The sequence below is a fragment of the Vigna umbellata genome, chromosome 2 (genome assembly GCF_029865625.1).
Source record: "Vigna umbellata cultivar VRB3 chromosome 2, Vumbellata_1.0, whole genome shotgun sequence".
NCBI classification, from domain to species: domain Eukaryota; kingdom Viridiplantae; phylum Streptophyta; class Magnoliopsida; order Fabales; family Fabaceae; genus Vigna; species Vigna umbellata.
In genome coordinates, this window is record NC_142166.1 from 14,409,819 (window position 1) to 14,420,040 (window position 10,222).

At 34.2% G+C, this 10,222-nt stretch overlaps 2 protein-coding genes across 2 annotated transcripts; one reads left to right on the forward strand and one right to left on the reverse strand.

The window, feature by feature from the left end:
- Window positions 1-500: 500 nt before the first annotated feature.
- LOC124835795 (cell division cycle protein 48 homolog) lies at window positions 501-5,209 on the forward strand. The gene is made up of 10 exons (XM_047310793.2): window positions 501-815; window positions 909-1,012; window positions 1,664-1,829; window positions 1,899-2,127; window positions 2,210-2,976; window positions 3,076-3,297; window positions 3,548-3,619; window positions 3,726-4,007; window positions 4,203-4,562; window positions 4,808-5,209. Exons 2-10 carry the CDS (start codon window positions 957-959, stop codon window positions 5,099-5,101), a joined length of 2,448 nt encoding a protein of 815 aa, XP_047166749.2. The 5' UTR covers window positions 501-815; window positions 909-956; the 3' UTR covers window positions 5,102-5,209.
- A 2,427-nt stretch (window positions 5,210-7,636) lies between these two features.
- LOC124835796 (MATH domain and coiled-coil domain-containing protein At3g58200-like) lies at window positions 7,637-9,995 on the reverse strand. Its single transcript, XM_088105640.1, has 4 exons — window positions 9,874-9,995; window positions 9,632-9,786; window positions 8,372-9,103; window positions 7,637-8,255 (listed from the first exon to the last, which is right to left on the reverse strand). The coding sequence occupies exons 1-4, from the start codon at window positions 9,993-9,995 to the stop codon at window positions 7,834-7,836; spliced, it is 1,431 nt and encodes a 476-aa protein (XP_087961766.1). The 3' UTR covers window positions 7,637-7,833.
- Window positions 9,996-10,222: the final 227 nt, after the last annotated feature.

A 10,222-nucleotide genomic window follows, 5' to 3' on the forward strand; every position in this document is an offset into this window, starting at 1 on the left:
ATATTTTCCTATAAACATGACACTTTGTTTAATTCAGTGTGACTTGAAACTTAATCTACAAGAAAGTATCTATGTACAATAAAAAATTACTTTTAATGGTTTTTAGTTGATTCTATAGATAAATAAGAATATCTTATAATTTATATATATATATATATATATATATATATATATATATATATATATATATATATATAATTAGCATTATAAAATCAATATCACGAATGTTTTAGAGAAAAAAAACTTGTAATACATTTACATACATATAGTGAATATTATTTAAAAGTTATAAAAAAATATTTCTTTTATGAATCTTGCTATTTAAAGACCCATTTATCATTTATAAATTTTAATAAAATTAATTCGAAATTAAACGTATGTAAGAATTATTACGTGTTTTTTCTTTTTCTTTTAATGCCAAAGTTGATAAATTGATTAAATAATATTGCGTCGCTTTCGTGAGCACACTGCAGGCGGTGCTGGTAATTTGAAACTACGAAAGAGTCACACGATGGCATAACAAAGCGTAAGAACAAGGTGATGCGTGGCTACTCCCAAAAACCTTAATGGACACTCGCACGCACCTCATTGGAGTTCTCAACAATACTATGGTGTCATGTCCCATAACTCCAAACAAAACCACCCCTTTTCTATTCCTCTTTCTTCTTTTTCCATTTTTACATATGTTCCATTCTCATAAAGCTAAGCTAAGCTTACAATTGCAACTGTTCCGTTTTGGTGAGGTTGATTTGGATCATACTAGAAGAGAATCATACACCTTTACAATCATCTTTGCACAGAAGCTATATTGAAGTGTTGAGTTTGAATCTTCTTGTGTAAACTACATATTCAAACAGTAATACAAAGTAATATACTTCTTATTTATTGATTCTTTTCTTTACCTACAGAAGCTAAAAGAATCGTCATCACCACCAAGTAAAAGCTTTCACTGAACCATGGCGGATCCAACCTCATCTAACCTTGATGATAAGGGACATCCCTCTTTGGACTCGTGCGTTTCTCTCACTCTTATCATTATTCTGGTTTCCTTTACCTATTCTTTTGTGTGTTAAAATGTATATCCTATGCTTTAGAAGAGTTGTTTGTTCTTTCTTAACTTCTTTTTTAAATAACTAGTGATGTTTTTGCTCCGTTTCCTTTTATTACAACACGTAATTGGAAAACAATTGAAGTATATTTTTCTGGTTGAGAAACACGTATGGCAGAGAAAAAAAAGTTGTTTGATCTTGCAGTACGAAATTAATTTCTGCAGTTAGTCGTAACTGAGTTGTTTTATTTGTATCTTTCTGGGGTTTTGCTTCTCTTTAGTGTGTCAGTGTGTTTTCCCAGCTGATCACCAGCAATTAAATATTATGGTTGCAAGTCAATAGTTTGGAACAGGGATTATATAGTTTTCAACGAAGATTCGATTGTGTAAATTTAAGAGAAGGGTACCTTAGAAATTTAAGGTTTTGGTAGTCATCAAAGTTTACCAGTAACAGCAACAGCACTTTTAATGTAACTATAGTTTTTAAGCATGGTAGTTATGAACATATATAGTAAGTGGAATGTCAAAGCAGCTGTGATTTGGTTTAAAATTACTTTTGAAATTTCTTAAGTGATAATAATATAGCTAACAATGGTCTGATTATGCTTGGTGCAGGAAAAGTGAGAAGAAGGATTATTCCACAGCAATATTAGAACGCAAGAAGTCTCCTAACCGACTTATTGTCGATGAAGCAGTTAATGATGATAATTCTGTGGTTACATTGCACCCTGAAACAATGGAGAAGCTTCAGTTATTCCGGGGAGACACTGTTCTGATAAAGGTACATAGAATCTGTATATTGCTGCTAATGCGAGTTGAAAGTGATTCTAAAAATAGATTTCATTCACAGGGAAAGAAGCGAAGGGATACGGTTTGTATTGTTCTGGTTGATGAACATTGTGATGAACCAAAAATTAGGATGAATAAGGTTGTTCGGGCTAACCTTAGAGTGAGACTTGGAGATGTTGTCTCTGTCAATCAATGTCCTGATGTGAAGTACGGAAAACGAGTTCATATCCTTCCAATTGATGACACCATTGAGGGTGTAACTGGCAACTTGTTTGATGCATATCTGAAGCGTAAGTCGAATTCTTGTTCAGTAGCATTCTTTTCTTTTGCTGCATCTGTAATGAATGTGACTTGTGTGTTATGGTTCCATAGCATACTTTCTGGAATCGTACAGGCCCGTGAGAAAAGGGGACTTGTTCCTTGTTAGGGGTGGAATGCGTAGTGTTGAATTCAAGGTAATAGAGACTGATCCTAGTGAATACTGTGTTGTGGCACCTGATACTGAGATATTCTGTGAGGGAGAGCCAATCAAAAGGGAAGACGAAGAGAGACTAAATGAAGTTGGTTATGATGATGTTGGTGGTGTTAGGAAACAAATGGCTCAGATTCGTGAGCTTGTAGAACTTCCACTAAGACATCCACAGCTCTTCAAATCAATTGGTGTTAAGCCTCCAAAAGGAATCTTGCTTTATGGACCACCTGGTTCTGGGAAGACTTTGATTGCAAGAGCAGTGGCTAATGAGACTGGTGCGTTCTTCTTTTTGATCAATGGACCAGAAATAATGTCAAAGCTAGCTGGTGAGAGTGAAAGCAATCTGAGGAAGGCATTTGAAGAAGCTGAAAAGAATTCCCCTTCTATCATTTTCATTGATGAGCTAGACTCGATTGCTCCTAAGAGAGAAAAGACACATGGTGAAGTGGAGAGGCGTATAGTTTCACAACTTTTGACTCTTATGGATGGCCTCAAAACCCGATCACATGTGATAGTTATTGGAGCCACAAATAGACCCAATAGTATTGATCCTGCTCTCAGAAGATTTGGAAGGTTTGATAGGGAGATTGACATTGGTGTACCAGATGAAATTGGAAGGTTGGAGGTTCTTAGAATTCATACAAAGAACATGAAACTTTCAGACAATGTAAGATTCTATTCATAGTGTCTTGCCATGAAACTACTATGATCTGAAGGCCGTATATTTTTGCACTTCCCAACTCCAATTTTATGGTTTGTATTTCAGGTTGATCTTGAAAAAGTTGCCAGAGACACTCATGGTTATGTTGGAGCAGATCTTGCTGCTCTTTGCACGGAGGCTGCACTACAGTGTATCCGGGAGAAAATGGATGTCATTGACTTAGAGGATGAAACAATTGATGCTGAGGTGTTGAATTCCATGGCTGTGACTAATGAACACTTTCAAACTGCTTTAACTTCTTCCAACCCATCTGCTCTGCGCGAAACAGTGAGTTTAGCTTCTGAACTCTTAAACCAAAAATTTTAGAGCCTGATTAGTTATATATTGGGTTTCATAACTTTTAAGGCAAAAAGAAGCATAGTTTTCCAAATGAAACCTGCTTTCTTTTAGCATTCCCATGTTGTTCTTTCAATCATTTCAAATACAAATCTTAATGAAAATATTCTGTCTTGGTTATTTTAACCTATCACAAGCAATTGCTTACTAGAACCATAACATGAGTTATTGCTGTTGGCAGGTAGTGGAGGTTCCAAATGTTTCCTGGGACGACATTGGAGGCTTGGAGAATGTCAAAAGGGAGCTTCAGGAGGTTGTTCTGATATTCTGTATCTTAGTTCAACATGTACAATTTAATGTAGTTAAGCCTTTTGCATTTGCAAACAAATGTAAGAAATCTTTTTGCTTCTTGTGTGTAGACTGTTCAATACCCAGTGGAACATCCTGAGAAGTTTGAGAAATTTGGCATGTCACCTTCTAAAGGTGTTCTCTTTTATGGACCTCCTGGCTGCGGTAAAACCCTTCTTGCAAAAGCCATTGCTAATGAGTGCCAGGCCAACTTTATAAGTGTCAAGGGACCTGAGTTGCTCACGATGTGGTTTGGTGAAAGTGAGGCAAATGTTCGTGAGATATTTGACAAGGCCAGACAGTCAGCTCCTTGTGTGCTTTTCTTTGATGAACTTGACTCCATTGCAACCCAGGTATGAAACTTCATCTGAATAATCATGGTTAGATTATTCTGTTTATGACTTGTTAAAGGACAGAAACACATTTTTTCTCATGATAATTGCTTCAAAAGGTAGTCTTTGAACTGGAAAACCAAACTGAACCAAAAGTAGAGAATGTTTCTGATATCGTTTATCTTCTAATGTTCTTTGAAAATTTCCAATCTTCAGCGAGGCAGTTCTGTCGGGGATGCTGGTGGTGCTGCAGATAGGGTGTTGAACCAACTGTTAACTGAAATGGATGGTATGACAGCGAAGAAAACAGTTTTCATCATTGGGGCAACAAACAGACCAGACATAATAGATCCTGCATTGCTCAGACCAGGACGTCTTGACCAATTGATTTACATCCCTTTACCGGACCAAAGTTCACGTCTTCAAATCTTCAAAGCTTGCCTCAGGAAGTCACCAATCTCAAAGGATGTTGATCTTGAAGCTCTTGCCGGTTATACTCATGGATTCAGTGGTGCAGACATAACAGAAATTTGCCAACGCGCATGCAAATATGCCATTAGGGAAGACATTGAAAAGGTAAGATGGAATGCACGTGTGCAAGTCAAAGATTTTCTCACACCAACCTAAACCATATGTTGAAAGTCTCAATCAAGCATATTAGAAATCCCTCTTTTTCCAATCTCTGGAATTGTTTCAAAAGGAAGTGTCACATGTCACATTAACATGCATTCTTGTAATGTGACTTTTTATCTGTTGTTGAAACTCTTGTCTTTGAACATTTTTTGGAAGTTTGAAACTCACTAGTTTAACTACAATAACAGGGTATTGAGCAGGAGAGAAGAAAAAGAGAAAACCCTGAAGCCATGGAAGAAGATGACATTGTTGAGATATCTGAGATAAAGCCTGCACACTTTGAGGAGTCTATGAAGTTTGCTCGGCGGAGTGTGAGTGATGCTGACATCAGAAAATACCAACTTTTTGCTCAGACCTTGCAACAGTCGCGAGGATTTGGATCTGAGTTTCGGTTTCCAGAACGAAACGAGAACAGTGCAACAGGTGCCTCAGACCCTTTCTCATCTGCTGCACCAGAGGGAGATGATGATTTGTATGGTTAGTCACTGCGTGAGTTTCCATGACTTGAACCAAATTCTAGTTAAAACTAAAAAATTTCTTAATTTTGTAAGAACTAAAAACATGTTTATATCTTTTTAATTTTTGTTAGATCCACGTAATCTTTATTACTATTATGATCGTATCTTCAAATAAATAATCAAATATTTCAAGAAAATTGTAGTTGGATGAGAGGCTTTTGGAGAATAGGGAGATACGGGAAATTGTTGTCCATTCGTGATCGTCAGTGATTTTCAACAAACAACAAGATGTGAAAGCAAAACTGTGTTGATGATTTGAGTCTGTGAGTATGGGTGATTTTTTAATTTCTTAAGAAGAAGAAGAAACGGTAACGTTTCAAGGAGAAGACATGTAACTTTATGTAGTTGCCTGAGGAAGATTATGTGTGAGAAAAAAATTATGTTATGCCTTTTCAAGGAGGCTTGGATTTAAACAAAAAAAAACCATTAACCCGAGAAAGTGAAGCAACATTTTGAAATGGTGTACAAGAAACAAGAAAAAACGAGAATTCATGTAATTTCACAATCTTCCTGGATGATAGACGTGATTCTACTGTATCACATCACACGTCGGATTGAAATCAAAAAATATATTCTTACCATTTTACTTTAGTAAAGTTGAATGAGCCAACCTCATTAAAATGTTTCGTGGGGGAGAGTATGTAGAATTCTTTTTCTAGTTTTGTAAATTTATATATTTATTAATAATAAATTATTTTATTAGAAATTTAAACTTTTTTATAAACTAATGTGATTATAAATTTTTAAAATGTATTTAATTTTATATTTATAAATTAATTGAAAATATAAAATTTGAATAGCATTTATAATAAATAAGATATTTTCACTGAAGAAAAAGTGAAATATATGATTATTTATTATGACATGTGTAGTTTACTTGTCATAGTAAGTTGATTAATAAAATTTTCGTACTAAAAATAACATTTAGTATGACGGAACTATTTGGTGAAACAACTATTAAAGAGAAGAACTATTTCCACTAACTATCTGAAGTGAGAATGAAATTTAGCATATCCTTTGACAAAATCCTTGAGATGAAATATGATCTTAAAAATATCGAGGGAAATGAGACTTAAGCTACTGACAAACAAACAAGTAATTCAACCTTTGTGATTGAAAATCCTATGAAAAGGTTAATAATGGTAAAAACAAGTCACCTTTTAGATCTGATAGCACTAATTTGATTTTAAATCAAATATGTTCATTCTTTTGGTCTGTGTGAAAGTGCTAGAGATTGCATTATTGTGAGGTTAAACTTTGTAATTAAACAAATTTTTGAATGATCTTCATATCACTTACGGGTGGTGTATGGTTTGTACCATATACTTGATGAAATCACCTATAAGAGTGTCAAGTGGGGCTGTTTGCATGAGATCTTGACATGATCTCTAGAGTACTCATGGATATCGGGCATATCCATGACCTAATAAGTATATCACAACGATAATAATAAAGATTGTGGGAATGTATTGATAAACCTCTAACACACTCAACTGTCTTTAGTTCATATAACTTGTTATATCAATTACACTGTGTGTTAAGTTTCTTAATCTAGGACTAGTTCATATAGATTAGCTCTCATGCGTTATATCTTATAAAACCCAAAAAATATTTTTTCTCTTTCTTTCAATCTTTTTTTCTCGTCTTCTGTAATATGTGGAGGATTATTGTAAATCTTGTATTGCAAAAGCTATTGCTTCCGAAGATTGTAGGTGCAGAATCATATGCTATGCCTTTGTTCGCAAGAATCGGATGCAGATTTCGTGGAATGATTTTTGACCAAACCGTAATATACTATTGTAGCCTCCAACAAGTCATGGTATCCATAATGCTCTTGAACTGTTTCCGTGCTTCCAACTCTTAGGATTTATTTTCTACTTTTAGTTTTGATATCGCCATAAATTTCTAAAAGGTTCTTAAAAAGCTCATGTTGTATCTTAGGAGCTTCACCAAATACCCCGCAGATAAGTTCTTAAGCAGAATAATCAACACACTTCAAAAAAATCTTAATTTATGATTTATTTTATTACTTTTAGCTTCTACCACATTTTTTTAGTTGGGGTTGTATATATATTGTGGTAAATAATTGTATTAATATCCTATTGATCTAACCGTCTATTTTTATAAATTTTATAATGTCCTATTTAATAATTTTATACTATTAAACATTATATTAAAAAACATAAATTAATAAATTAAAAAAAAGGAATTTAGTAAATAATCAATTGAAATGATTAGTTATTTTAAAACTTCCCTTAGCTTTTAACTTCTCCAAAATTGATATAAAAGGCAGAAGTCTTTTAACCTCCTTTTTAACCTTAAACAAACTACTAGATTTAAGAATTTAGAGATTCAATTAACATAAATAAGATAAGTATTTACAGAAAATTATTATGAAAACCATTTTTGATACATTTCATCATTTGTAATATAAAACAATATTCAATTAGCATTAAATTGACAATTAATAAAAGTACTAATAACCAAATGTTAGTGAAGATGAGTGGGATAACAGTTGAAGTTCATGAACACAAATAATATAAAATCAAACATAAAGCAAACGACTAAATTAACCCTTAAATACTATCTTCATTGGTTTCTGTTTAACTCCATTCAAAACTTCACAAAGGTTTCCTCAATAACCGAGTTCAGCCTTCAAATCAACCAGTTCGGCAAAAAGAGCGTCACTTCCTCGACTAACTTCTTCTGTTGGATGAACTCGGTATTCGGCAGAGTTCTTCTATAACTTTCTTTATCTTCTGACATTTTAGAGTTAGATCGTCATTATTTTTTTGAAATTTACGACCAGTCTCAATTATGTGTTTCTCGGTCACGCGGGCCTCAAACAGTCGGGTAGCCACATCCTCTTGTTTCTTCTCGCAGTCGGAATGAGCAATGATCATCTCAGGTAGCTTAGCGTTCAACTCAAAATTAACCTTTAACGCCTTGTCCAAGTCGGAACTTAGGATAGCCAATTTTTCCTTCAACTGCTTGACTCCATCCTCCGCTGTCTCAGTATCACGTGTCATTAACAGAGCCGCCCGGGTGCTCATCTCAAAGGCAGCTTCCAGCAACTCTAGATGGGACATCCTCCTCACCAAGTCTTTCTCGCCACCGCCTCAAAATTTTCAAATACAATTTAGCTCAAACAAGTTTAACATAAAAAACTATATTGATGATTAAAAGAATTGATAAAGTTAAAATGAAAACATGTCCATTATGAATCATGTTTACCATATCCGAGTTCAGCATCCAAATCATATTCTTCAAAACCATCTTTTGTTTTCACCAAGTCTCTTCTTGTTCTTCTTAGATTTACCATTGCTTCAAACATCTTTGTCCTCGAAATCATTGCTTCCATCTCTAAAATAGTCACATTCTCCTCCAACCTTTTCACCTTAAGTCTCTCAACATGAGTTTTCACGCCTAAGGCAAATTGAACATGAGGTTTCAGCCATTCCAAATCAAATCCAAAAGTCTCAACTTCCTCCCATAGAGTTTGGAGATTATTACAAGCATCATGGTCCATCTCTCTCAGTTTTTTAGTGTTGAGAAAATGAAGAACTCTACCAAGTGCTGTAAAAGCCCATTCAGTAAATCTTTGACTTCTGTTCTTCTTGCTATCAATAAGTGAGGGATACCAGGAACAAACTTCTTCCAACAGAGGAATAAAAATTTTATCTACTTTTCCTATGCCCCTAAAATCCACCGCCTCACCAAATGATGAGGTTGAAATCATTTCCTTTGCTGAAAGACTCTCAATGCTTTCAACAAGCTTATTGTCGATGATCATAACTGATTCATCAACTTGTCTCTCATGCTCTGATATATGAACCAATATATGAGCTTCAATTATACAAGTATCATTTACAATGAAACCGCGACTAGAGTCCCAAAGTTCATCCAAAGATATGTAAGATATTAAACCCCAAACATTCTGTTTTGAATTGAAGGTGTGACTAATTTCTGACAAATTCAGACATGAAGAGTCAGTTGTGTATCGAGTTTAAAACAAAATCATACGATCCTCACATAAATATATATATATATATATATATATATATATATATATATATATAACTTCGAGCAGGATATAACAATTTCTATAGAGGATAAGAATAGTATATGAGTGAGGGTGGAAGCATTTTGTTGCCGCCTTTACCCAATCTAATAAAACTTAGTAATATTTGATCATGTCTACTTAAGTAAAATGGTTTCGACTAACAAATTTCTACCAACCATTTGGGATAATACGTAGTACATGCCAATAAGAGTGACAAACAAGAAAAGGTTGGATTTTGAGGTATTAAGGAAAAACTTACAGACAGAAAAAGGTAAAGGGGTCATTAGAAGCTAAATGATTTTATTCTTTAAGGAATTTAAAAACACGGGAGAGTTCACGTGGAATTATGAAAATGCTAGCAGGAAAACAGTTTCATTCGCCCAAGAAAATAATATCCAAATATCAACATGAGAGATAAGTGTGAAATATACCTTCTATTATAGTTTCTTTGTGATTAAGCTGATTAATCAGAATGAGTTTGAAATTTGCAAATTTTTGCCATCCATGAGGCATAGTAGCAACACCAGCATCCAAAAAAATTGACATACAGTTCCCAGGAATCCTTTTTGGGTATAGAAGAATCCTCCTAAAAGCAAAGTTACTAAACTTAATGAGAAAAACGGATGAAATCGTATGAAAGAGCAACATGTAGAGTACGCAGTAATCTAATCACCATGTGTGGCCATCGAGAGAAAACGTATCCGAGTACAATTTCTTGGAATCTATCGTGGAGAAGTTCGTAATGGTCCATGTAAACTTCCCAAACATTTGAATATTTGATTTCTGATTCTCCATTTCAATAACTTGTAAGCTTCAACCGTAGCACTGACAAAAACAAACAATATTGATTTTCACTTAGGAAAATCAAACGATTGAGTATCCATGAAAAACAAACATTTGATGGTTGAGTTCACAAAGAACTTCAATAAAATCACATTTATAAATTCTTATAAACTTCCGCCTTCGCAGTTTCTTGGATTTGAGAACAGTTTTGAAAGTTCTTTTACATTATTGAATTCAGT

What these genes read in the sequence shown, in the direction of transcription:
- LOC124835795 (XM_047310793.2), top strand. Translation starts at nt 957, where the DNA reads ATGGCGGATCCAACCTCATCTAACCTTGATGATAAGGGACATCCCTCT. An exon ending in GTTTGATGCATATCTGAAGC is followed by an intron (nt 2,128 to 2,209) that starts GTAAGTCGAATT and finishes ATGGTTCCATAG; the next exon opens with CATACTTTCTGGAATCGTAC. An exon ending in TCAAAAGGGAGCTTCAGGAG is followed by an intron (nt 3,620 to 3,725) that starts GTTGTTCTGATA and finishes TCTTGTGTGTAG; the next exon opens with ACTGTTCAATACCCAGTGGA.
- LOC124835796 (XM_088105640.1), bottom strand. Translation starts at nt 9,995, where the DNA reads ATGGAGAATCAGAAATCAAATATTCAAATGTTTGGGAAGTTTACATGG. An exon ending in CAAAGAAACTATAATAGAAG is followed by an intron (nt 9,104 to 9,631) that starts GTATATTTCACA and finishes TGAATTTGTCAG; the next exon opens with AAATTAGTCACACCTTCAAT. An exon ending in GGATGCTGAACTCGGATATG is followed by an intron (nt 8,256 to 8,371) that starts GTAAACATGATT and finishes GAAAATTTTGAG; the next exon opens with GCGGTGGCGAGAAAGACTTG.